Source organism: Mustela lutreola, chromosome 1 (genome assembly GCF_030435805.1).
Source record: "Mustela lutreola isolate mMusLut2 chromosome 1, mMusLut2.pri, whole genome shotgun sequence".
Taxonomy (NCBI): Eukaryota; Metazoa; Chordata; class Mammalia; order Carnivora; family Mustelidae; genus Mustela; species Mustela lutreola.
In genome coordinates this window covers 931546-957278 of record NC_081290.1, presented here as the reverse complement: position 1 = coordinate 957278, position 25733 = coordinate 931546, and the positions used below count along the sequence as shown (strand labels likewise).

Genomic DNA, 25733 nt, shown 5'->3' with positions numbered 1-25733 from the left:
TTCAAATATGCTGCATTTGACCCAACGTCCTGTCTCCCACACTCACTCGCTCCATTCTTCCAATATTTATACGTGTATTTTGTCTGCCCAGAATGCCTCCTCTCTTGGCAGTTTTGTTTCCTCAAAACTTCTGATCAGAACTTACCTTCTGTGCTGAGAAGTCATGTGTTAAATTGCAGATTCTAATTCAGTGTTCCATATTGGGGAGTTGAGATTCTGCTTTTTTTTTTTTTTTTAATTTTTTAAAAGATTTTTTATTTATTTGACAGAGAGATCACAAGCAGGCAGAGAGGCAGGCAGAGAGAGGGGGAAGCAGGCTCCCTGCTGAGCAGAGGGCTCAATGCGGGGCTCGATCCCAGGACCCTGAGATCATGACCTGAGCTGAAGGCAAAGGCTTAAGCCACTGAGCCACCCAGGCGCCCCTTTTTTAAAATTTTTAAAAAAGATTTTATTTATTCAGAGAGGGAATGAGCGAGTGGGGGAGGGGCAGAGGGAGAGAGAATCCCCAGCCGCCCCCCACCGCTGAATGTGGAGACTGATGCCCAGCTCAATGCCATGACCCTGAGATCATGACCCGAACAGAAATCAAGAGTTGGATGCTTACCCAACTGAGCACCCCCTCTCCAGGAGCCCCAGAGATGCTGTGTTTCTTAACAAGCTTTCAGGCGATTCCCGCACCTCAGGTCCGTGGGTCACATTTGGAATAGTATTGCTATGGAGCAGAAGTTGACAGGTGGTTCTGTGAAGTGCCAGATGGTGTTTTTTAGGCTTTGCAGGCCCTCCGGTCTCTGTCACAACTCTTAAACCCTGTCCTCTTAGTGGAAAAGCAGCCATACAAAATATACAAATGAATGGCCCTGACTGTTCTAATAAAACTTTATTTACAAAAGCTCGTGGCAGGTTATGATTTGCTGTCCTGTGTTCTAGAGCACAGACTTTCAGACCTCAGCTCTGCCACTCACTGGCTTGCCTCTAGCTAGCATGGGGGTAGTAATACTAACTACCTCAGGGTTGTTGTGGAGATTTAAATGAGAATGGGAGCTTCCTGAGGGCAGGAGCTTTGTTTTGTTCACACATATCTGTTCCGAAAAGGGTACCTGGCCCATAGTAGGTGTCAAACAATACCAGGTGTTGCTGTTCTCTTCCACATGGAAGCAGAATGGAGAGAGGAGTATGACCCAAGGTGTATTAGAGATCTCCCCTGCTGTACCTAGCTTACCTAGTCTCCTTTGACTTGTCCTGTTTTTCCTTTACGCACCATGCAGTCACTGATCATAAGGTGCTCATAGTCTAATGCGAAGAGAGACAACAGGTAATAACGTGCCAATTCATACAATGTTGGTAGAGCCAAACACGAAGCCTTAGAGGAGCACGTGGGTTGTTCTAAGACACGTGGCGCAGTGGTTCTTGAAGGTAAGATCGTTGAGCTGAATTTTCAAGAGTAGAAATTTGCCAGGCAAAAAATGATGAGCAGGCGGGTCTGGGGGTAGGACATATTTGGGCTCCTGATGTGACAGCAGGAATTTTGGCCTGATCGGGTCATGGACTTCCATTTGTCCCATTGGTGTTTGTCCATTTGTCCCTAACTGGTACTATGGCCAACAGTTTGACCTTTGGGAAACACTCAGTTTTCTGTAGGACTGAGGCAGTGAGTGGAGGAACGTCGTGGACAGAACATAACTCTTTGCTTCTGCACTCATAACCACTTAAAGCTCAGAAGTCTGGGATACACAATACACCATACACAAGGACACGGAAGTCTAGACCACTCTAGTCTGTCAGGCACAATCATGTATTTTTAAACATTTTTTATTGTGGAAGCATCACATTTACATGGAGGGATGATGTGCTCAGTCCCCAGTGTGCCCGTCTTCTAGCTTCAGCAGTGATCAGATCAGGGCCCAGCTTGGAGGCGTCCTCCCCCACACGCCCCTGGTTCCTTTGAAGCAAACCTCAGACATCACCTGTCATGTTTCTGACATGGACTTTGACTTTCCTAGAGGCCAGCGCTGCCGAGGAAGCAGATGTGCACGTCGCTGTGGTGGTGAGACCCGGCAATGCGGGGCTGACAGACGACGAGAAGACTTACTACAGCCTCATCACGTCCTTCAGCGAACTGTACCTGCCCTCCTCAGCCTAGTGCAGGAGCCGGAGGGAACACCAGCCTCACAGACTTCTCCCTGTAGTCTAGTTTTATTCTAATGGTCAAAGTAACTAACTTAAAAATCCATATATATACACACATAGGTATGCAAGTGTATACATGCATACATTTAAATTGCCTTCCACAGGCAAATAAGTGAAAAAAAAAAATCTCTGTTCAGTGAAAAGGAAACTTATTTAAAGATGCTTTCTGTGTAGAAATTGTTTGAAACCACAAATCTAACCCTTACTGAGGGCAAAACGTAGCTGATAGAAGAATTATCGCAGTGCAGATCACATGTGTCATGTTTATCGAGTCCTGTATCAGTGTGGAAAGGTAGGTTCGAGAAGTTATTTAGAAGCCTTGTTATTTTAAAAAGCTAGAAGTATTTCACCTACTTCTTCCCAATAATAATTCTTCTTTTAAATTATGAGTTAGAAGATTGTGACAGCTGAATTTCAAAATATTAGCCTCCCTCTGTACAGAATAAAAAGCCATTTATTTCTGCTCTAAAAGAGAGCAAAATTGGGAGAGGAAACTCATTTGAATCTTGAAGTTGCATGCAAACATCTATTACTGAAGAAATTTGAGCTGATCATTGTGGCATCCCCAGCAGCGGTTGCCTTACCAATGAAAAAAGTGCATTGTTAACAGCTAAAATAGGAATGTGACTCCTAATGTTTAACAGAATAGTCCTAATCCTGCCAATTGTCATCATCATAGATGGTATAGTTGCCTTTCTAACTACTTCTTAGCAGAGTTTGAGAATATATGTTGCAGTTTACTATTGAAAAGCAAAAGGTTTACTGAAATCATTCCTCAAGATCCTTCTAGAAGAGCCCTAATAATGTAATATTTTCCTCTGAAATGGATACGAAGAGTGTAAATTTTATAACAGCATTATTTATCCTGGTTCAATTCTAGTGGGATGTCATGTCAACTTCATGCTGTGATTAATAAAAACATTTTCTTCTTCACTCAGTTTTATGTAGGTTCCTGAACCATACCACCTATTGCCATAAACAAAAGACAAACTGAAGAGAGATTGAGAAAATAAGAGCTTTATTTTAGTTTTTGCCTTAATCTTGTGTGTGGATGTGTGTGTGTGTGTGTGAGAGAGAGAGAGAGAGAATGCAATGCCAGTGAAAAGGCATTGACTATTAGTTGAGTTATGTATACACATATGATCTCATTGGTTATTATTTCATTTGGATAGTAAGCACTCATGAGTGGGGTTTCTTAGATTTTTGAGAGTTTTACGTTTGATTTATATAAAATAATGCTTGAAGGAAGATGTTTTCTTAATTAATCAAGAAAAGCTAAAATTAATCCTGGAGGAATAATTTGGGGGATGCTTTGAATATGAAAAAGTGTTACAGATTTGAGAGGACAGGGAATATAAAAGGCTTTATTTGATAGTTTTTGTCTCCTAGTAACTAAGAAGTCTGAGGACTATGAAAATTTGGAAGGGTAGTAAAAGGCAAATGAGGAAGTACATCTTGGAAGTGATAGTAATTTATGAATGGTAAAGCCACAAATGGCAATAAAGAGATGCACTTCTTATAGTTTTCAAAAAAGCTCATGAGAAGATGATAGAAAAGGTATCTCTTAATGCCAGTAAAGGAATAATTGGTAACGTAAGGAAGAAATGAGAAAAGATTACGCACCAGAGTCTAGATTAGAAAGGAATTGGGGTGCTTGGGTGGCTTAGTCAGTTAAGCATTCGACTCTTGGTTTCAGCTCAGGTCCTGATCTCACTCAAGGTTGTGAGATAGAGCCCCGCTGTAGGCTCCATGGTGGAGCCTACTTGAAAAGAAAAAAGGAAGGAAGGAATTAAAGGAAAGGGAGGGTGCTCTGTATGTAAGCCAAAAGAAAGTTAGGGTGGAGGTGTTGCAGTCTGTTGGGGCCGCTCTGACAAAATCCCAGAGACCTGGGTGGTTTATAATTAACAAAATTTGTATTTCTCATGGTTCTGGAGGCTAGGAAGTCTGAGATCATAGTGCTGGCAAGTTCACTGTCTGGTGAGAGCCCATTTCCTCACAGACCAGTCTTCTTTCTGTAACCTCACATAGTGGAAAGGGCAAAGGGGCATTCTTTGGGCTACTTTTATAAGGAAGCTACTCTGGGGGGCTTGACTGGTTCAGTTGGTAGAGCATGCAACGCTTGATCTTGGGGTAGTGAGTACGAGCCCCAATGTTGGCCCATAGAGATCACTTAAAAAATAAATGTGTGTGTGTGTGTGTGTGTTGCTAATTCCATTTAGGAGGGTTCCACCAAAGGCCCTACCTCCAAATACCGTTGCCTTGGGGGTTAGATTTCAATAAATGGATTTTGAGGGGGACAAGACATTCAGTTTACAGCAAGGGACGTTTCCTATCCCGGATGAAAAAGGCAGCAGAAAAACTTATTAGGGGGGAGGGGAAAAGGGAGAGGGAGACCCCTATAAGGGCTCGATCTCACAATCCCGAGATCATGACCTGAGCCAAAAATGGTCCATGACCTGGACCATTAATCTGCTAATACCCAGGCGCCCCAAGACTAATGTATTTTGGGTAATTGAGAATAGATTCAGGAATAAAGAGAACGTCCGCCATCAGATTCAGTTTGTCAAAGTGGGAGGTGAAAGGAAGGGAAAAAAGTTGAGTGGAATATTTCTTAGACCCTAAAAACTCATTCACAAATGTTATGGAAAAAGATCTTAGGAAGAAGTTGAGGTATGAAGTAGACTGGTCATGAGGAAGGAAAAATGCCTAGAAAGCAAGAAGGGAGCTCGGTGGTGAATCCACAGAAATTCATGGTCCTTCGTAAGGGAAGGAGGAAAGATCTCACCTCTGGAATTTCCAAAAAGAGATCAAAGTTATTACAATTTGTCAGCATTTTGTTTGCAGAGAATTCTAGGGGAGAAAGTCCTTAAAACTGTGGCCTTTTTTATTCCTGTTTGTTAACGCACATCTTCTACCTCAGTTCTGCTCTTTCTCACCATGGCACTGATTTGGATCAAAGCCCAAACTGATTTATTTTTATTTTTATTTATTTGACGGAGAGAGAGGAGGAAGCAGGCTCCCCGCCGAGCAGAGAGCCCGATGTGGGACTCGATCCCAGGACTCTGGGATCATGACCGGAGCCGAAGGCCGAGGCTTTAACCCGCTGAACCACCCAGGCACAGTAATCTCAGCGGTCCGTGTGGGGCTCAAAGTCACAACCCCGGAGAGCGGGTCGCGAGCCCTACTGACGGGACGAGCCAAGCGCCCCCAAGCCAAAGACTGGTTCCTTGGAAGGGAAGCGTCAGAGGCCGTCGCTGATGTCATCAGCGTTTCTGGGGTATCGGGGCTTCCTGCTTGGCCTCCTGGGAGACCGGCCTTAGTTGCGACCCCGAACTGACCCCCGAACTGACGGCCACTTGGAGCTGCACGAGGGACGGCTGAGGGCCGCCGGCGGACCGCGGAGACAGGCGCGCGGCCGGCCACGCCCGGCAGATGGCGCTGCTCCTCCAGGGACCTTCCCCGCTGCCAGGCGGCCGCGCCCAGCAGGTGGCGCCGGGCGGCGGCTGAGGAGAGAAGTGAGCGGGTCTGCGGCCTGCGACTGAGGCGCGGGATCCCGCGGTCGGGCCGGACGGCAGGGACCGCCCACCCAGCCTCCTCCTCGCTTTTACTCCTTCAGTCACGTCGGCAAACAGCACTCGAGACCGTGCTTTCCGGTCGCCGGTTTCCCGCGGCCTCGTGAAAAAGGATCTTCAGGGTCTTGAAATTCCCGCCAGAGCGCGAAGGCCGAACAGTTCGTCCTCGCACCACGTAAGCCCAGACGGCACCGTGTCCCCGTCTTTCCCCCACTCTTTACGAAGAACTGTCCGTTCGCGCGAACGCGCCGGAGCAGCGCACAGGAGCCCAGCCCCTCTCCCTCGCCCAGGCCGGTCCCTCGCGCGTGCACGCGGAGGGCGCGTGCACGCGGAGGGCGCGTGCACGCGGAGGGCGCGTGCACGCGGAGGGCGCGTGCGGGAACCAAGCACGAGGCGTGTCCGGGGCGGGGGGACGCCCCGGGGATAACGCGCGAGCTGCCGGCGTCTGTTCTATTTGCGGCACGTGGGCTGGGCCGGGTTTGCGGTGAGGGGTTACCGTCCTGTCCTACGCCCCGGGTGCCTGCCACCTTGGCGGGGGAGCCAGGGAACAACAGCAAAGCCACGAGGCCGCTGCCGTGGAGCGGCCGGAGCTCCTGTCTCCCACGGCGGCGACCCGGCGGCCTCGCGGGCGGGAACCAGGAGGGGCGGGGGAGCCTGGTGAGCAGAGCCTGACGCCGCTTCCGGCTCCGGGGGGTCGCGACGGGCGGCGGCCCTCGCGTGGGTGGAGGGCGGCCTCTGGCTCCGGCGTGCGGCGAGCACAGGCTGAGGGAAGCGGAGGCTCAAGGTCCGTCGGTTTTCTCTTCAGAGAAGCGACTCGGCAGTGCCCGGGCTTCTCTGTCAGACGCATCTCCGCTCCGTCTCTTCTTTCCTTCCGCGGGCCGCGCACACGGTTTGCTCTCGGCGACTTCTTCCAGGGCAAGGTTAAGTTCTGCTGCGAGGTCTTTCCTCTGGCCGCGCAGTGACCGCGGTAGGTCGGCCCCAGCCCCGCCCTCACGCAGCCGCGGGTCCGGGGTCCCGGGCGCTCGTGCCCGTGTCTCCGGCTGCGCGCTCGGCGGCCCCGACGGCGTCCGCGGCCCCTGGCGGCGGAAGGGCGTGCTGTTCCGGTGCGCGGACCTCCCGGCTTTCCTTCGGCTGAGGACTTCGTGAACGTGCTTGTCCGGTCGCGATCTTTGAAGACCTGTCGAGACCTGTGCTGGGGCCCGACGGCGGCCGGCCCTGGAGCGTGGCCGCGCGCCGCAGAGAAGTGCGGCGGCGCCGCTGTCGCGGAGCGCTCTGTGGGGCCGGCTGGGCCCGCCGCGAGCCTGTCGCCAGTGAGGGTCCCCTTCAGAAGTACTGGGGAGTAGGACTTCAACCTCTCTTTTCGGGGTGACAGTTCAAGTCCGAGCCTTTCCAAGCCCTTACCTGCCGGAGCGCCGCATCCCCCACTCTCTGCTCTCAAGCTTTTCAGGGTGTCGGTTGTCCGCCCCGGCCCGCACCCACCGCGCCAGGAAGCCGGGGCGGACACCTCTGCGCTCGGGTGTTTTCGACACGGCCCGTGGGTAGCCCCTTGGCACCGGCAGCGTTCTGAGTCACTGAGCCAAGGTAAACCCTTGGAGCCGGTCCCCCAAGGAGCCAGCGGACAGGTGGCTATGGAGGGAATGGGGTTCTCGCCCCCCAGGTAGAATTCGCCACGGGGAAGCCCTCGCCTCCCGCGTGACTGTCTGGACTTGAGCGAGGTTGTTGGGGCTGGGGTCCTAAGGCACTCGGACTGACGCCTGTGTGCGAGGACGAGACACCCAGCAGGGACCCTCCCCAAGAACCACATCAGCCGCACCTTGTTCTGGACTTCGCGGCCTCCAGAAGGGGGAGAAAGCAAATTTCTGTTGTTTAAAACCCCGTTCGTGGTCTTTTGTTGTAGCAGCCCGGCCTGATGGGTGGGTAGTTCAGAAGCGCCATTCCTAGCGACTGAGGCCGTTGTTGTCCCTCTGGTGCTCTTTCCGGCCCCAGAAACACCGGCTGCTACTGTCAAGGCCGCCACTGAGCTGGGGCCTGGCGTGGGACCAAGATAAGCTAAAAGACCACAAAGCTCTCTGTTTGCACCGAGAGTCAGCCAGATTTTCTTGAGCAAGCTTCCCCCGCTTGCCCGAGCTCTTACTCAGTTTCCAGAGTTCTGGGACAGTTGTGTTTGGTGGTTTTTGCCAGTGTTGTATGTGTTGGTGTTTCAGAGGGACGGACTGGGGTGTTCCTCACTCCTCCATTTTCACTGCTGTCTTCCCACCTGTTCTCTTCACCCCAGGACTTTGACACTCCTCCCACCGAGGGGGCCGAATGGGTTCTCCCGCCTTCAGTCCGCGTCGGGACGTTGCTTGTGAGTGCTCCAACAAGAAGGACAAGAGAAGTTTCTCTGACTCTCCGGGCTGGGTGATAGAAAGGCTACTGCGCCATATCCTTTTTGTAGGAGCTGGGGTTAGAATACTTGCTCTGGGGAAGCCGGCTCCCATGCTCTGGGGGGGCCCAAATTCACTCACGTGGAGAGACCAGGATGAGAGGCGCTAGGGTCCCAAACTGACGGCCAGCCTCAGGCTTCAGACACAGGAATAAACCAGGCCTCAGACTGCTTCCGGCTGTCAAGTCTTCCTGCTGAGACCCGGACCTCGCGGAGCAGCAGCGAGCTTTCTGGGCCATGCCCTGTCTGAATTTCTGACCCCTGGCCTCTGCAAATGTAGTGATTTTATGCTGCTGCATTTTCTGGTGACTTGTTCAACAGCCCCAGTAATTGGAACAGTCACCCAGTGAATTAAATGGTGCCAAGCAGGGGACAGACCTTTCCTCCCCTTCAGTATAGCTGGGCTGGGAAAGGACTGTGCCCAAGCAGCAGTTTGAGCGTGGAGATGACCTCATTCCTCACCCCTCCCTCCCTCCTGACAGTGGCATCTCTTGTTCTGCTAGACTTTGCAAGTGTCCCCCTCTTCCCAAACACCCAGGCCCGGAACCACAGGGTGTCTGATTTTTTCCTTTCCCTTGACCCTCCTGACAGAGACAACACGTGATGCCCATTATTTTTTCCCTGGTGCTCACACAAATTTGTTCCTTCCTTCCCATCCCTAACGATGATCAGTATGATAGGAGAGTCCCCTGTGGTTTGAGACCACTGTCTCCTACCAGGGAAAGCAAAAGGTGAGACCCAGTCTGCCTCTCGTGCTCTTAGTCCTGAACCGACTTTGTTCCTGTGTTGGGCCCAAGACCTTTTCCTCCAGCTCCTCTTAACTGTCCCTGGCTACAAAGCTAAATTTGGCTTACAGAAGGCTAGTGGTATTAGACAGCGCTCCGATATTGACTGTCAAGTAAATCCCTTCGTGCTGCTTTCTCTAGAAATACTCATGAAACAACCATGGCTTTTTCCTTGTGTTGACCCAAGCAGCGTTTGTAGGGAGAGTTTTTGTGAGTTAAGCTAATAAATCTGAATATAGCCTACAGAGTCATCTTAGATTCTTACTTTTTAAAAACAGGAAAAAAATGGGAGTTTTTTAGGTAAGGATCCGGTTATCCCTACTATTTTATTTTTGAAGCTACATGAGTGGAAGTCTGCCACTGACAGAGTTTGTATACGATTATTTCAGGCCTCATTTAGACCATGGATCTTTGACATGTACTAGTTACAGCAGACACTATAAGAAATAACCCTTTTTATAATCTAGAACTTCCTTAAGACACAGAAAGCTGTTTGCTATGAGAAGCAGGAGAACGGTTACATCCTCTGAAATCTCACTGCATTACCATTGTTTCCTAAATGCCTTGAATTTTGAGCGGCTCACATTTTTTTTCTGATAGAGAGACCCTGCGAGCAGGATGGGGAGGAGCAGAAGGAGAGAGAATCTTCTGCAGGCCTGGAACGATGCGATGCGAGGCTCCATCTCCCTGCCCTGCGATCATGACCTGATTCAAAACCAAATTAGATGCTTAACCAACTGAGCCACCCAGCCACCCGGAGCAGCTCATATGTAAGACATTAAATCTTTAAAAAAGAGAGAAAAAAGGAAAAGGGGGGACACTACCAGGCCTTTATCATGAAAGTATTTACAAAGCATCTAACTCTGTGCCAGCCGCTGTTTTAGTGGCCAGGTGTGTGACAGACATGGGTGCTTGGGCTCTCTAAGCCACAGAAATTGACAGCAGGCCCAAAGGGAATCCCAGGCGAGGCGTTTATTAGGACTTAGGCACAAGGGAGATGGTGTAAGGGCGAAGTGTCCCGCAGGCTGACTCTCAGACCAAAGGCTGGGAAAAGTTTTCAGGGGGGCTGGGGTGGGAAAGGGCGGCGTCTAAGCATGTTGGAGCAGGGAGAGATAGGACGTGGGGCATGCGGGCACAGTGGACAGAATATGCCTCTCCGTGTATTGCCTATCTAACAGGTCATCTCTCCGCTCTGGGCATTGTTTTTAGTATTATAATGAGGGAGGAAGTAGGTGGAAGTTCAGCACTGGGGTCCATCTTGGCACAGATTGGTTTGGTCCAGTCTTCACCAGTCTTCATCATCCCTCCTTTCAGTGAGCAGCCTCCCTTCGCATTCCTGTAAGGTACACTATTCAAGGGGCAGAGAGTTTTAGCTGTCATAGAAGATGGACTCCTCAAAGGGCAGAGTTCTGTGGGAATGTTTGGGTGGTTAGGGTTGAGGGGATCTGAGTCCAGATCTTCTTCTGCCTCAGGTACAGAGCAGGCAAAAATCTCTGCAAAAAAAAAAAAAAAAAAAAAAATTCCCTGCCCTCACGGAGCTGCATTTTGGGGATAGAGATAATGAGATAATGAACTAAGTGAAACCTGTAAGACAGTGTTATGTATGTTAGAATTTTAATTAATCACAGGACCCTGTTTATAAAATGCTATCAAGCAAGATAAAACTGGAAAGAGCAGTCCTGCTGGGCTGGGCTTGAGTTTTAGAGATTGGGTAGGCCTCGGTGAGAAGGTGACTCTGGAGGAGGTAGAAAGGTGAGAGATGTAAATATCTGGGGGAAGATCGTCCAGGGCACGGAGGTTCCAGCAAGTGCAGAAGTCCTGAGGTCAGAGCATGCTGGCTATTGGAGGAACCTACAGTGGCAGAGAGAATGAAAGGGAGAGAGACAGGTCTTCTTGGCCCTTGCAGGCCATTTTAGTGCGTGAGGTTTTTAGTCTAAGTACAACAGAAGCCATTGAAGGGTTTTGTAGGGAAGTGATGATGATCTCATTTGGCTTTTCACAAGACCATTTTGCTGTGTCGAGGACAGTCCGAAGGGAGCAAATGATGGAAGCAGAGAGACCAGTTTTTGTACGCTATTATAAAAGCCCATGAGAGATGGAAGTTGCCTGGACCAGAGGGTAGCAGTGGATGAATTCCAGAATAATTTGAAGATAGGGTAGGCTGGATTTGCTGACAGATGTGGGGTGTGAGAAAAAGAAGAGATACTTTAAGATCACTTTAAGGTTTCAGTCTGAGCAACTGAAAGATAAGTTGTCCTTAAATTAGATGGGAAGACTCTGGGAGGAATTACTTCCTGAACTCGAGATGACAAGTAGGGATGTCATAAGTTCGTTGGATATCCAGAAGTCTGAGCTGGTGGATTGGGAGAGGTCTGCATATGGCAGCCTTTAAAACAAAAGGGCTGGATGCAGTGACCAGCAGAGAGGATGTAGCTAGTAAGGGAAGAGTTCCAAGGACTGAGGTGTGGGACACTCCAATGTGAAGGTGTCAGGGAGAAGGCCCAGCAAAGGAGGCAGAGGCATGGACAGTGAAGCGGGAGGCAAATGAAGAGGGAATGATCTCTGGAAGCCAAGTAAAGAAAATGTTTCAAGGAGAGAAGGGGGAAGTAGTGCTTATGGGTCTAGATAAGGTTGCAAAAGAACCAACCATTGTATGTAACATCACAAGGTCTCTGGAGAATGAGGGAAGCAGTTCCACGAAGTGGCAGGAGTGAGAGCTCCAATGATTGGACTGGGTTCAAGAGAGAATTGGGAGAGAGGGACTGGAGACAGCAAATAGGGACTTTCTTTAAATCTTTTCTTTTTAAAGTAATCTCTATATCCACCATGGGGCTTGAACTCATGACCCTGAGTTCAAGAGTCACATGCTCTACCAATTGAGCCAGGAGCCAGGTACCTGGGGACACTTTTTTTTTTTTAGAGATAGGAGAAATAAAAGCATATTTTATCCTGATGAAAAGATCTTTGCTTTTCCAGTAAGGGATTCAGCCTTGTCACGCACACTCCCCTCTTCGGACTGGTTTAGGTATTTGCTGTTTGTTGGAGCCCTCACAATGGGGAATCTGAACTGCCAGGAAGTGAGGATTGTGAAATCCAGCTTCTTTCATATGCAGAATGCCCCCCCCCCCCCCCCCAGCTCTTGATCCCCCTGCTTTGGGGAAACAACAGAGATTCGGTCAAGATGCTCCAAGGAATTGCATTTCTCTCATTTTTTGTTTGCGTGGTGCTTCACATTTGTGATTGGCTGTGTCAGCTCCACTGATCGCACTTTTCCCGGTTCTGTAGGATGATGGTTCTTCACGGATTCTTCATTACTCCGCTTCAAAGGAATGACAGTGACCAAAGAAGTTTTAAAAACGTCATGTGAGGGACGCCTGGGTGGCTCAGTTGGTTAAGCAGCTGCCTTCGGCTCAGGTCATGATCCCAGCATCCTGGGATCGAGTCCCACATCAGGCTCCTTGCTCCGCAGGGAGCCTGCTTCTCCCTCTGACTCTGCCTTCCACTCTGTCTGCCTGTGCTCGCTCTCGCTCTCTCTCGCTCTCTCTTTGACAAATAAATAAATAAAATCTTTAAAAAAAAAAAAAAAGTCATGTGAACCCGGACAGTCGTAGGCTGTTCACAGAAATGTTCCTCCCTTCTGGGCACACAGTGGGAGCGTGGCTCTCAGATAAGACTGTGCAATGTGTCCTGCCCAATGAAATGCAAGCTACATGATGTTTGTCACTTCCTAATGATGAAGTTCTAGAACCTAGGTGAGGTTCGGTGGGCTGAGGTCCGGAGCCGATGACCAAGAAAGAATTCTTGAGACATCTTTGGTGCAAGATGGTGGTTTATTAAAACACGGGGACAGGACCCGTGGACAGGAAGAGCTGCGGCTGCCCCGGGTTGTGAGGGTAGGCAGGTTATGTACCCTGTGGTTGGGGAAGGTGAGGGGAAGGGAGCTTTCAGTGGAGTTTTCATATGCTAAAGAGGGCCTACAAGGTGCCAGGCTGTCCCAGGCCTACCGGAGGCCTTGCCCTTGCAGCTGGATCAATGTTGTCTTTAGACCAGCCATTAACATTAAGATAGTTGGGAGACTTTTTGGTGGGTTGTCACAATCCTATCAATCGTCTTTGTTAGTGAGATTTAGGACATTTCTAAGCCAAGGGAGACTCCTGTCTAGCAGGATTGTGAGCTCTTCAAGTTAACTATTTGCTTATTGTTCATGGCAGTCAGGGCTGCCTGAGGCATGCTACACATAGGACTGAGGGGTAGTGGATGGAGGGTGGGGTACAAGGCGCCAGCTTTTGTTTTGTCTTCAGCCAGCCTCCTGCTCCCTCATCACTAACAGAACCGTCAAGAACCACTGAGCAGTCTACGAGTTCTTAGCTGTCGGTGACAGTGGCAGAAGCACGTGTGGAGATGAAGCCTCTGTCAGCCAGGGTCTGAGTCATAGCACTGAGCGTGGCCCCCTTGCCAACGCCTGGATACACACCTCATGTGAGAAGTGAACTTAAGTTTTATTCCTTTTATTTTGGGACAGCAAAATCCAGCATACCCTGACGGACACAGTGCTAAGCAAAAATGAACCAATGTTCCATTCTCTGTTGAGGGAGCAGAGGCTGGCTGAGGACAAAGCTAAAGCTGGCACCTTACACCCCCTCTCTTCCCAACCTCGGTGACATGTGTGACATTCCTCAGGCACTCCTGGCTGCCCTAAAAGGAAAACAAATAATTAACTTGTAGAGACAGTCCTGCAAGACAGGAGTCTCCCTCAGTTTACAAATGTCCTTATCAAAAGCCCAACTTTCGGAGGCAAGCAACTCAGTTCCTAAAGCCCTAACATCACCCTCCCCTCCATAAAACTGAAGGAGGCTGAGGGGAAGGAAATGTAAATAAAGTTAAATTTCTTCTAAACCTAAGGCTCATTGACAAGGATGTGTAACAGGAGGACATTCCACCAGGAAGCTCCCAACTGTCTTCATGTTAGTGCCTCATTAGAGGGAAAAACAACCTTGGCTTGACAATTACCAGGCCTCCATTATCCTGACAGTCTTCTTTACTGTGACAGCTCTTCTGAACACCCCTTTATCCTCACCTACCCAACTCCTGTGTATGTAATCAGCCACTTCTCAGGATAGCAGGGCAGCAGCTCTTCCTGCCCATGGGTCCTGTCCCCATGCTTTAAGAAATCACCATTTTGCAGCAAAGATGTCATAAGAATTCTTTCTTGGTCATCGGCTCCGGACTTTACCCCGCTGAACTTCACCTAGATTCTAGACTTCATCATTCTCCATTATAACCAGCAGAAGACCAAGTCTAGCATATGAAAGTTTCAGTTTCCCACATCAGGGGCAAAGAAGACCCAGAAACAGGTGGTAAAACTTCACCTCCCTGTCAGGTCTCTCCATTCAATAAAAAACGATGGAACCTTTGAAATGTCAACATTGTTCTAGAAACATCTCTCTCCCAACTAGGAGGAGAACTTTTCTTCAAGAGACCTAGTTGGACTACAAAAATGAAGTTTAGTTTATTACAAGCTTTGTTCTCTGGGCCACCTGCATCAGATCCTTCAGGCGTGCTCATTCCAAACACAGAGACCTTGGTTTTGGCTTCCGAGAAGCTTCCTGTGGTTCTTAACTCCTAGGAAGTACTGTAATCTTGATCTTGATTTATGTGTGGCCTAATAAAAAAATGTATTTGGTCTTTGTCCTAGGGTTTCTGCCACTAAGCTGCTAAAACTCTAGAAATTTCCTGAGTGACAGGAGTGACTTGCGTTATTCATTATAAGCCCAATCTTATGCTAATGAGGTCACTTAGGGAGGGGGCCCCCAGATAGGCTCAGGTCACCAGAAGACTAAGGGATTAGACCTCTTGACCAACCTCCAGAAGCAGATGTGGGGGAGGATGCTGGAAATTGAGCCCTATAAACTCTTGCACAGAGAGATTCAGAGAGCTTCTGGGTTGGTGAACACGTGGGAACATTGGGAGCATGGCATGCCCGCACCCCTCCCCTTCCTTGTCCTGTCGCTTACTTTTGGTTATTCTTGAGTTATATCCTTTATAATAAGCAGGCACACGTGTTTTCTGGAGTCTGGGAGACTTTCTAGCAAATTATCTAATTTAAAAGGGAAGGGAGTTGTGGGACATCCCTTTCCCCACCAATTTTATAGTCATGCAGTCTGTGGGACTGGCATTTGAAGTGAGAGAGGGCAGTCTCGTGGGAGTGACAATAACTCTGGGTAGTGTTAGAACGAACCAAATTGTAGAACATCAGGTTGGTGTCCAGAGAATCAGAGAATTGGCTGTGGGTGTTGGAAAACACCCTAGAGATAGATATGCTACCCCCATAACACAAGTATAATTTCTGGTATTTTTTAGAGATTTTGAGAGAGAGTGAGAGAGCATGACAGTGGGAAGGGCAGAGGGAAAGGGAGAAGCAGGCTCCTGATTGAGCAGAGAGCCTGATGCAGGGGTTCAATCCCAGAACCCTGGCACCATGACCTGGGCCAAAGGCAGATGCTTAACCGAGCCACCCAGGCATCCCTTCTGGTTTGTTTCTGGTTAGATTTTTGTTTTGGCACGTGTCAGCAGGGGGAGGCTCAGAGGCAGAGAGAAAACCTCCAGCAGACTCCCCACTGAGCACAGAGCCTTGCAGCAGGGTCTCCATCCCACAACCCTGAGAAATTATGACTAGAGGGGAAACCAAGAGTCGGAGGCTTAACTGACTGAGGCATCCAGGTGCCCACTGAAGTGTATGTTCTGCAGAATGTCTGATGGCCTTTACACATGCATTAATATTACAGAAGAAATGTTAGTGTAAGAGACAAATCATAATTCTGCATAAAAGAATTTTATTTAGTGGTCAGATCCCAATGAATAATGCCAGTCATTGCTTGATTCTGCTAAAATGTGCTATTTAGATATACTTAAGAAAGTGTACAATGCATCGCCAAAAGCTGTTTAATTTGGATTGTGCAGAGTAAAAGAAAACTTCATAAGTCTTTGTTTTCTGATTAAAATTTCTTAAAATATAAAAATGAAAAAACAAACCCAAAGCAGTATTCAAAAATAATAAATGTCACCTTGGACTATGTACAGTAAGATGCCTCTTTCCTAGCAGAATGTTCTCTGCTTCTTGATTCTTTCCTCACATTTCACGTATCCCTCGTAGGGGTTCTCATCCCCATCTGCTCCTACTCTCGGATTTCTTCCATTCTTGCTTGCTTGAAACAGTCATCTGCTCACTCCTCTTTGACTCTTTCTCTGGTACTCCTTTCTCCTGCCCTTAAATACCAGTCATTCTATTGAACAGACATTTGTTCAGCACCCATACGTGCCAGGCACTGTGCTGGGAGTCAGAGAGAAACACAGATGAAAAGTCACGAACCCCTTCCTCAAGAGTCTGAGTTTGGGTTGAATTAAAAAACAGCGTTTTTCACATTACATTCCATGAAGTCCCAGGCTCCTGGGAAGTACATTTGGGGACTTTCTGAAACAAAGTACATTCACGGAGAGTCTGTCAACGTGGCCCACTCCAGGGCATTTTGAACTTAGAATTCTGCTCTTTATGAAGCACGGCCCCAAAAGCCAAGGCCTCCAGTTTGCGTTCTAAACTCTGTGCAGGTGGAAAGTGTACTTTGGGCAGCAGGGGATCAGCTGTGCCAGTATTGGGTGGGAAGGGGTGATCGTTTAGCTGGTTTCTATAAATCCTAAGTATGAAAAAGCCCTTAAGCCACCGCCCCCAATCAAATACTAAATTTGAGCTACAGATACATGTTAAGAAGCTCTCCCTTGATCTGGACTTGTAACAAGATACTCTAAGACCCCTTTTATAAAATGTCCAGCAGGAGCTCTTTTTATTACCTCCACAAATATTTCTTTGTGCTTTTCTGTGAACATTTTCTTAGCTTTGAACCTTTTTAAAAGCAGCAAATGAAGCCTGCAGGTCACTTTTTTTTTTTTTTTTCGCTTTTGTCATGGTTGAACCCAAAACAAGCTCAGCTCTTGCACTTGGCCTACATCTTCTTTGTCCACGGGCCTCAAGAGACCCACGGTAGTTACTTAAAGAAAAAAAGAAGTTAAACTATGAACTATAAAACAAAAGCTGTACATAACATACTACAGAAGCAAAAATGACACCACACCCTCAGTGCCCCCATCTTGTCCCATGCCTGGCAGACCACACCCCTAGAAATATTCACATTTGGAAATAGTTCTCAGTCACAGTAAAGTCCCAATCATGGTGATGGGCTAGTAGCCTACTCCCCTCCTTGACTCCACACAGCCGACCACCGAACCATGGTGAAAGGAGTTAAGTTCCAGACCCCAGTCCTTTCCATGGGTTACAGGGGTCCCATCACTGCAGTTTCCATCCAGTCAGATGATCCGCAGTCTGTTCAGGAGTCCGAGTGCCAGATTCAGAACTTCCTCATGAGCTGGGTCCGAGCCCTTTGGATCTGAAGGCCACTTTGGGAGTTGGCATTATTCCCGCGTTACATGTGGCCCGCCCTACTCTGGCAGGGAGATCACGAAGTCTGAAACGTGTGAGAGCATGAGAGCAGCAGAGAGTACTGGGAGAGAGAGGGAAAGGAGAAGTGATCATGCACAGGCTTCTGGCTCTGTCGTGCATGTATTTTCAGTGTAACAGCGTGTATTTCAACACATAAGGGCTTGTGCTTTTCCCACTAAAGACATACCTTGCCCTGAAAAGCTCATTTGGCAGATGTGGCCATGAACGTGTGGGTGGAAATGTGTGAAGAGCTTCTGTACCGAGTCCCGTGGGCGCGTCCTTCCGGCTCCTCCCCCCAGCGCACCCACCTCACCCGCAGGGAGAAGCAGCCGCCTTACACCTGGTCGGTTTGATACTCAGAAGCTTCGGACAGGCTTTCGGAGAAGCTCAGGAAATTCTCCTGGTACTCGGAACACACAATCTCGTAGCGGTAATGCCGGAACTCCACGGCAAAAGTGCCAAAGTAAGACAGGAAGCACATGACCAGTCCCCACTGGACCCGGGCCGCATACATGTGGATGCCTTGGGCCATGAGGATGAAATCTGGGGAGCAGCAGTCAAGGAAAGGACCCCCTCAGCCGCATCGAAACCGGGCTCTTTTCTGGACAGGGACAGGTGACAAGAACGCTCGCTCTCCCCCTCACCGGCGGAACTCGGCTCGACGGCTTGCTGAACTCGCCACCTGCACGAATAACTCGGACTCAGTACCGGGCTCTGCCCTCGTGTGGGACAGGCGTCTAGGGGCCTGCATGAAAAATCTGACTTAATCCTCACAGCAACCCTATTATCACCGGTTCACTTAAAAGTGGGGAAAGCGGTCACAGAGGTGTTAGCCGTGGAGCTGGAATTCAAGTGCTCCGACTCCCAGGCCGGACAGGCAGCTCTCCCGCCGCCCAATAATCTGTGAGATTAGCCAGAGGATTAAAATTCCAAAAAACAAAACAAAACAAAACAAAAACAACAAAAAAAAGTCGGCCAGAAAAATAAATGTATGTTTTTAAAGACCAGTGCGTGTGGCCGTGGATTCGCGGTCACCACTGCACCTGCAGAAACCGTCCCGAACACACGAAATCACTAGCGGCCGACACCGAAGCTCCTGCCACCGTGGAGGGCGCGTCGTCTTCTGCCCAGCTCCCGCAGGACAGCGACTGAGGCTCCGCGGCCTGATCCCCGCGGAGCGTCCACGCCGCCGCGCCGCCACAGCATGCGGTGGCGGCGGGGACGCGAGGCGTCAAGGCTGCAGTCCGGAGCCAAGGGGCCAGGCCCGAAGTGCGCGCGTCAGGAAACACTGGGGCTCGCGGAGCCAGCGCTGCCCGCAGGCCTTGCCCCGGCACCCGCGAGTCTGCAGAGAGCAGGCGGCGGCGGCGGCTTCGCACAAGGCCCGGATTCCCCCCCCCCCCCCCCCGGGACCCAGCGGGGCTCCGAGCGCTCAGAAACGACGGGGCGGGGCTGGTAGACGCGGAAAATGCCAACGGATGCGAGTCTCCGCCGGGCCTGGGGGAGGCTCCGCACCGCGGCCGCGCAGGGCTGCGGGAGCCGCGGGGGAGGGGCTGGGCCTCGGCGGCACAGTCTCCCCGGTCGCTCACGGAGCCCCTCGTCGCGCGGCCGCTGCAGCAGCGTTCCGGGCTGGACCCTCCCGGCCTTGTCCTCTGAGGTGCTGCGCGACCTCAAACACCCGGGCAAGCGGCCGTTGGGGAGGAAAAGGAAGCGAAGACCCCGAGCTGCGGTATCTGCGGCGTCACCGGGCCGCCGCCGGGGCCCCCACGCGACAGGGTGCGGCGAGCGCTCCAGCCGCGCCTGGGCAGGAGCCGCGAACCGGGCACGGCGCGCGGCCGGGGCCTGCTGCTGCCACGCGAGGACTAGAGCGGAGCCTGGGAGAGGGCTTCGGGGGCCCGGCACGTGCTGCCTAATCAGCGTCGCCGGCGCGCGCCGGACGCCTCCGCTCGGCGCCGCGTCCCAGCAGCGGGGAACCCGGTCGGCTTCCGCGGGTGTCGGGGAGGCCCTGCCGCCGCCACACCGACGAGCGCTCGGCCCGACGGGCTGACCGGACTGGCCGCGCTGGCACCGGCCGGCTTCTATCGGGCCTCGCTGCCGGGAGGTGGGGTCACCGCACCACCCCCCCCCCACGCTGAACTGGTCTCGCGGGATCGGGCGGGGTTTCTCGCGTTTTCCCGGCCCGCCGCGGACGCGAGGGGACGCCCCCAGGGTGCGGCCCGGGAGGCCGGCCGCGTTCTCCTTTGCCAGTGACAGGAAATAACCGCGGCCCTAATCGTGTCGCTAACTAACCTTGTCTTAAGAGGGAAGGGAAAGCCGGCCGCCCTCTCGCTGCGCATCCGGTGCCCTCCGTCAGGCGGACGCCGTCCCCACAGACAGCATCTGGAGGCGGCGGACCCGCGCGTCACGCACGCTTCCCCGCGTCCTCTCTGGGTGAGGAACGCGGCCGCGCGCTTTCGTCCTCCTCGCCCTCAGGGTCGGCGACCAGACCGTCCGCCGGGGCGCTTCCCGGCCTCTCCCCGCACTCAAAGGATACAGAGGACCACGCAGAGGGTGACGGTGGCGGCGAGCACCACGCGCGGGACGCCCACTCTCCGCCCTTCGTTCTTGATGTTCACCCTGAGCGTCAGGGCGGCCTGGATCCAGCAGGTCAGCGTGCCGAAGCCGAAGGTCAGGGACGTGCCGACGTTGTGGATCTCCTCGTCGTTCGTGAGCTGGGGGCGGGCAGAGGGGGCGCGTGAGGGGGAGACGCGCAGGGACGGGGCCGCCCGGGGAGGACTGGGCGGGCCTTCGTCGCCGCCGGTTCCTGGCGAGTGTTCTCGGGCCTGACCTCGGAGGGCGGGAGGCCGACGGGCCGCCCCGGGCCTGGGAGCACGCGTGCGGCGAGCACTGTGCGTGTTCGTGCGTCGCGGGAGTCGGCTTCCCGCACGCGTGCGCAGGCACAGGAGGAGCCGTGGCAGCGGGACGGGGCGTCGGGCTCTGCGGCCGCACGCCCCGGGCGTCCTTCTGCACACGAGGCCGGAGCACGCCCGGCTGCGGTGGGCAGGGCGGGGTGCGGGGCGCTGCCGAAGGCTGCCCTTGTGAGAGAGCCGCCACGCAAGAGCTCCCGCAGTCGCAGGCCCGCCAGCGGACATTCGTGTCCGAACTCTCCCTTTCACGCAGCGAGCAGGCTGAAGGACACCCGTCCGCGCGATTCCATTTTGAGCGTCACAGACGCGAACTCTCCAGATGGTCGCCTACGGGTGTGGGAAAGCTCACGGGCCCCTCTTGCTTAAGTGTAGTGGCCTCGGGGCGCCTGGGGGGCTCAGTCAGTTGAGCCTCTGCCTTCGGCTTGGGTCATCTTCTCACGGTCCTGGATCGAGCCCCGCATCGGGCCCTCTGCTCAGCGGGGAGCCTGCTTCTCCGTCTCCCCTGCCTTGGCTTGCGCTCTGTTTCTCAAATAAATAACTAACTAAATAAAATAATCTTTAAAAAATATATATACACTGCCCCCTTGAAACATCTTTAGCAATTATATATATATATGTATATATATATATATTTCTTTTTAATGTTTTATTTTTTTTTATTTGACAGAGACAGTGAGAGAGGGAACACAAGGGGAGTGTGAGAGGGAGAAGCAGGCTCCCCACTGGGCAGGGAGCCCGATGCGGGGCTCGATCCCAGGACCCTGGGACCATAACTGAGCCAAAGGCAGAGGCTTAACTGACGGAGCCACCCAAGTGCTCCGGATCTTACTTTAAATAACAATTCCGCAAATTAAATTTTATTTTTAGGAAATTGGTTTTCCATGCTATACACAGTCTATTCATTTATTATCTTAAACTTAATTTTTAAAATAAATTATATAATTACATGGTTCAAACTTTAAAAAATGATGGAGTACAGATGGAAAAGTTTGTCTCCCATCCCATACACTAGCCACTTGGTTTCCTCACAGGCAACTAAGGTGTTGTTTCTTGTGTGTTCTCTGTACATGGTCCAGAAAGTGTTCTCCTATGTCACGTGATCACTCATGGTTTTGAGTATTTGTGGTGCACCAAAACAACCCAATCTCTGGACTTCAGGAAAGACGGAAAGGTCTCCTCAGTAACTTCCATCCAGGCCCTGGTTGAGAGAATTGGTAGTGAGCATTGGACAACATGCTAGTCCCTGCAGCACAAACCAGCACAGCCACTCAAGTCTTGATATGGGATGGGACCTAGAGTAGTAGAATAATGAGTGGGATTGCTTGTCAAACGACCCATTGATTCCAAAACTCATTATTCCACGGCCTCTCTGTTCTAGGTGGAATGCTGGGGAACAAGTTCTGATATAATGAATTATCAGGACTGAGGGGTGGAACAAGAGACAGTCTTAGAAAATCCACTACCATATTTTTTTTGAATGCCTGTGCCATTTGGATTTTACTCCACAGACAGGGAGAGGTGTGAGGATGGAGGAAGTTTCTCACCAGGGTATAGAACACAGGCTGGAGGACGGTGGGAAGAGAATGGAGCCAGGGGAACTGTTCCAGTGCAGGGGAGCTCCTTGTCTGTCTTACAGATGGAGTCATTGGAGTCAAGAGGCAGATGATCGTATTAGCAAGGGAATTTTTTTTTTTTTTAAGTAGGCTCTATGTCCAGTTTGGCACCCTGCACGGAGCTTGAATCCATGATCCTGAGATCAATACCTGAGCGGAGATCAAGAGCCAGATACTCAACCAACTGAGCCATCCAGGCGCCCCTAGGGAACTTACTACTAAATGTTGTGACCTTGGGCTTCTAAATGTCTGGGAAGAAGACTTAGTGCTAGGAGATCTTTATACAAGTCCTATGTGTTCTAGAGAAATTCTGGGTTTTCAAACTTGAGTCCCATGTGAGCTTGCTCATATGAAATGCGAGCTTTCATCCAAAAAGGATGTTCAGTGTTTAATTTTAGAAAGGTCACGATCCTATTAGTTTTCTAGAAAGTTCCATTAGGAGACAGTTTGTTCTGAGAAAAAGAGTAAAACACTTTGAAATCCTTTGTAGAAGATGCACAGTGATTGGAGAGGCTACTTCTCCCCGTAGCTGTGCTGTCCTCGCAGTGCAGAGGGAGCACCCTCACACGTGTGGTGCGAACACAGGTACACGGGGGCGAAGGCCAGAAGGACTGACTGCTGAAGGATCTGTGCTTATAAGGAAGCACGATTAGCATTACTGAAAAGATTCATGCAGAATCAGTGGCTAGGTGAAGAGGAAGAAGGAGGTGAAAAAGGCCAAATGAAGTACCTGAAAATTACCAAGTAAGGTCATTCCAAAGGAAGCCAGACACAGCGCCACCAATCCACTAATATTCAGCCATGGATTTAAAACCTTGGGTTTCAGTTGTATGAAGCGCAGAACAGCTACCACGAGAGCTGGGGATTAAAAAAAAAAAAAAAAAAAAGGTTATTTAAAAATCTAAACCATGCAGCTAGACTTGGAGGCAGAGTTCTGAAGCCCCAATGTGCAAGACTAAACTTTTCACCATGGTGCAGTTTTACATCTCTGAAATGGCAGATAGCTTTTTAAAATTTTTTTATTTTTTTATTTTTTTAAAGATTTTATTTATTTATTTGACAGACAGAGATCACAAGTGGGCAGAGAAGCAGGCAGAGAGAGAGGAAGGGAAGCAGGCTATCCGCTGAGCAGAGAGCCCGATGCGGGACTCGATCCCAGGACCCTGAGATCATGACCTGAGCCGAAGGCAGCGGCTTAACCCACTGAGCCACCCAGGCACCCGGCAGATAGCTTTTAAAAGAAATTTTTCACGCGATGCTTATGATTATTTGGATGTTTTATTATGCCTATCCTGAGGGAGGCAGAGAGGAGCTGAAGCGGCAGTGCTATGTTATTTGAGGGAAGCAAGGATGACAGAGCTGCCACAAGGGTGGTGCTCAGAGTTCTCAAAAGCAAGGTCGGCCCAGTACCCACTGGCTTAGGAGAACATCACAGAGGCCTTGACGCAACAATTATGACAGCGAGAAAGACAATCCATGGCTCGGAATTCACGAATTCACCACCCCTTTAGTTTCACAGTTAGGGGAAGGAAGACAGGGAAGAAGACAGGGATCCACATCCAGACATGGTGGCTGGTCCCTGTGCCAGAAATCATTCCTGGGGACACAAAGAAGACAAAGCAAGTGTACAAATCCCTTGATTGCTGGTTTATTCCCTCCTCCCTCTAATTCTTTGTGGAGGTGTCCACTGTCATAGGACAAGGATAGTTGATCTAACTTAGAGGTGTTACAGTAATGATTTAGCTGATTATATTAAGAAAGCTTGATTTTTCAGTGATGTTACTTTATTTTTTAAATTTTATTTTTTAAAAAGATTTTATTGAGAGAGTGAGAGAGCATGAGGTGGGGAGGGGGAGAGGGAGAGAAGCAGGCTCCCTGCTCAGCAGGGAGCCCAACGTGGGACTCGATGTGGGGCTCAATCCCAGGACCCTGGGACTGTGACCTGAGCTGAAGGCAGATGCTTAACCAACAGAGCCACCCAGGGGCCCCGGTGTTACTTACTTTAGAAGACCACTCCATCTTTTGAAGCAAATTGTTACGGGAGAATCAGAAAGGTTGAAGGAATTACCTAGATTTAAACCTGACTCTTTTTTTTAAGGTTTTATTTATTTAAGTAATCTCTATACCCCATGTGGGGCTCGAACTCACAGCCCTGCGATCAAGAATCACATGCTCTTGCGACTGAGCCAGCCAGGCATGCCTCAAACCTGATTTCTAATAGTAACCTTCAGGACAGTACATACTCAAGCCATGAATATAAGAATCTCCTTTTATTAACAGCTTAGTACAGGGATATTTTCATATTTATACAAAAAGCGGGGGAGGTTAGTCTATGAATAAGAGGAAAAAAGTACTTGCAGCTAGCATGAATTATATCTACAAATAAGGAAATGCACTTTCTACTTCCTACGACAATTTATTCTGACATTAAGGTTTAACAGGGAAGATGACTAGAAATTCAAGAATTATCCTATTTATATAGCAATTAAGTAGGTAATTAGTTGCTAAAAGTTTTTATCTTCATTCCCTATTAGGAGTCATTAATAAAGAAAACTCGTCCATAAATTTGCATTTCCTAAATCTGCTGAATGTCATAGTTTCAAGCTACGAAGTTAAGCTCAGCAAGTTGATTTTCAGTCCAAGTATCTCTGATCCAAGAGTGGAATACAACCTAGTTAAGATTTGCATTTTAGAAACAAAATAGCAGTAAGCCATAATTTATAAAATTGCAGATTGTTCAGCTCTGATTTAGCTTTTAGTATTTTTATGTTTCATCTAATTCCCACTGGAGTTCATAGAATTTATAAATGACACTTGAGTTGAAAGAGTCCAAACCTAATGGTTTGAAGGACTTAGTTAGAAGTTGTGATATATCTGATGTCTAGTAATAATGACAACAAGTATCCTAGAGGGTGAAAAACTCAGCACAGCTTTTTCTGCTTTCTAGGATGGGCACAGGAGGAAGAATTAGACAGAAGAAATTTCACATAAGCCCTTTGACACAAAGTGATCAGATTAAAGCGGTCACTAGATTGAGACCAGAAGCCTCCACACAGGGCACCATAGGAGACACTTGCTATTAATTGTGTGTGGATATTAGGACATAATGACAAAATACCAAGATAGCACATTTCATTTATTTTAAAAGTGACTAATGAGTGGCTCAGTTAAGCAGCTGCCTTCGGCTCAGGTCATGATCCCAGGGTCCCAGGACGGAGGCCAGCATCAGGCTCCCTGCTCAGCAAGGAGCCTGCTTCTCCCTCTGCTGCTCCCCCTCTGTTTGTACTCAATCTCTCTCTGTCAAATAAATAAAAATCTTTAAAAACAACAACAACAAAAAACCCAAAAATCTTTAAAAACAACTTAAAAATATTAAAATGACTAGTGGAAAGTATTACTCTAACTGCTCTCTAGATGCCATTTCGGTTGGGGAGGATAGGATGGCACTAGAACTTTGGCTTAAGCCCTAACCTACTGCTGAAGCAGACACAGATGGCTTTCCATATTGACCTATCTGGTCAGTTTGTTTCCCTGTTCCCAGAGCAAGAGGGTCAGTGGCCATATTCTGTGCTACTAATTTCTTCCTAGTCAATACAGGACATGTGTCATCTTCTGGTCCCAGCCTTCCCCCTTGTAATATGATGATAAATCATCTGATCATGAACAGATGATGAAATTAAGCAGGAAACAGAAACCTATTTGAAGACATGAATTCAACCCAACAGTGCTAACTTCCAGAACAGCAGTCCAAACACCA

The 25733-nt window shown here is 49.7% G+C and overlaps 2 protein-coding genes and 1 long non-coding RNA gene across 8 annotated transcripts in view; 2 read left to right on the top strand and 1 right to left on the bottom strand.

Annotated features, from left to right (window-relative positions):
• Positions 1–3120, top strand: part of ENOPH1 (enolase-phosphatase 1) — a 31788-nt gene extending 28668 nt beyond the window's left edge. For all 3 annotated transcript variants that reach the window (XM_059152065.1, XM_059152139.1, XM_059152222.1), the window contains one exon: positions 2001–3120. In XM_059152065.1, the coding sequence (XP_059008048.1) occupies positions 2001–2140 (140 nt within the window). In that variant the 3' untranslated portion in view covers positions 2141–3120. The remainder of the gene's footprint in view (positions 1–2000) is intronic.
• A 2412-nt stretch (positions 3121–5532) lies between these two features.
• LOC131818346 (uncharacterized) lies at positions 5533–12740 on the top strand. 2 transcript variants are annotated; one of them, XR_009348797.1, is made up of 4 exons: positions 5533–5934; positions 8035–8106; positions 9570–9739; positions 12255–12740. It is a non-coding gene; the product is annotated as an uncharacterized LOC131818346 (long non-coding RNA). The 2 variants fall into 2 exon arrangements; XR_009348791.1 differs by having other exon boundaries at positions 8035–8915.
• A 3039-nt stretch (positions 12741–15779) lies between these two features.
• Positions 15780–25733, bottom strand: part of TMEM150C (transmembrane protein 150C) — a 67685-nt gene continuing 57731 nt past the window's right edge. For 2 of the 3 annotated variants that reach the window (XM_059152519.1, XM_059152361.1), the window contains exons 6-8: positions 22707–22834; positions 19991–20168; positions 15780–18003 (exon numbers count right to left, since the gene is read on the bottom strand). In XM_059152519.1, the coding sequence (XP_059008502.1) occupies positions 17795–18003; positions 19991–20168; positions 22707–22834 (515 nt within the window). In that variant the 3' untranslated portion in view covers positions 15780–17794. The remainder of the gene's footprint in view (positions 18004–19990; positions 20169–22706; positions 22835–25733) is intronic. The other variant, XM_059152453.1, reaches the window with a different exon arrangement.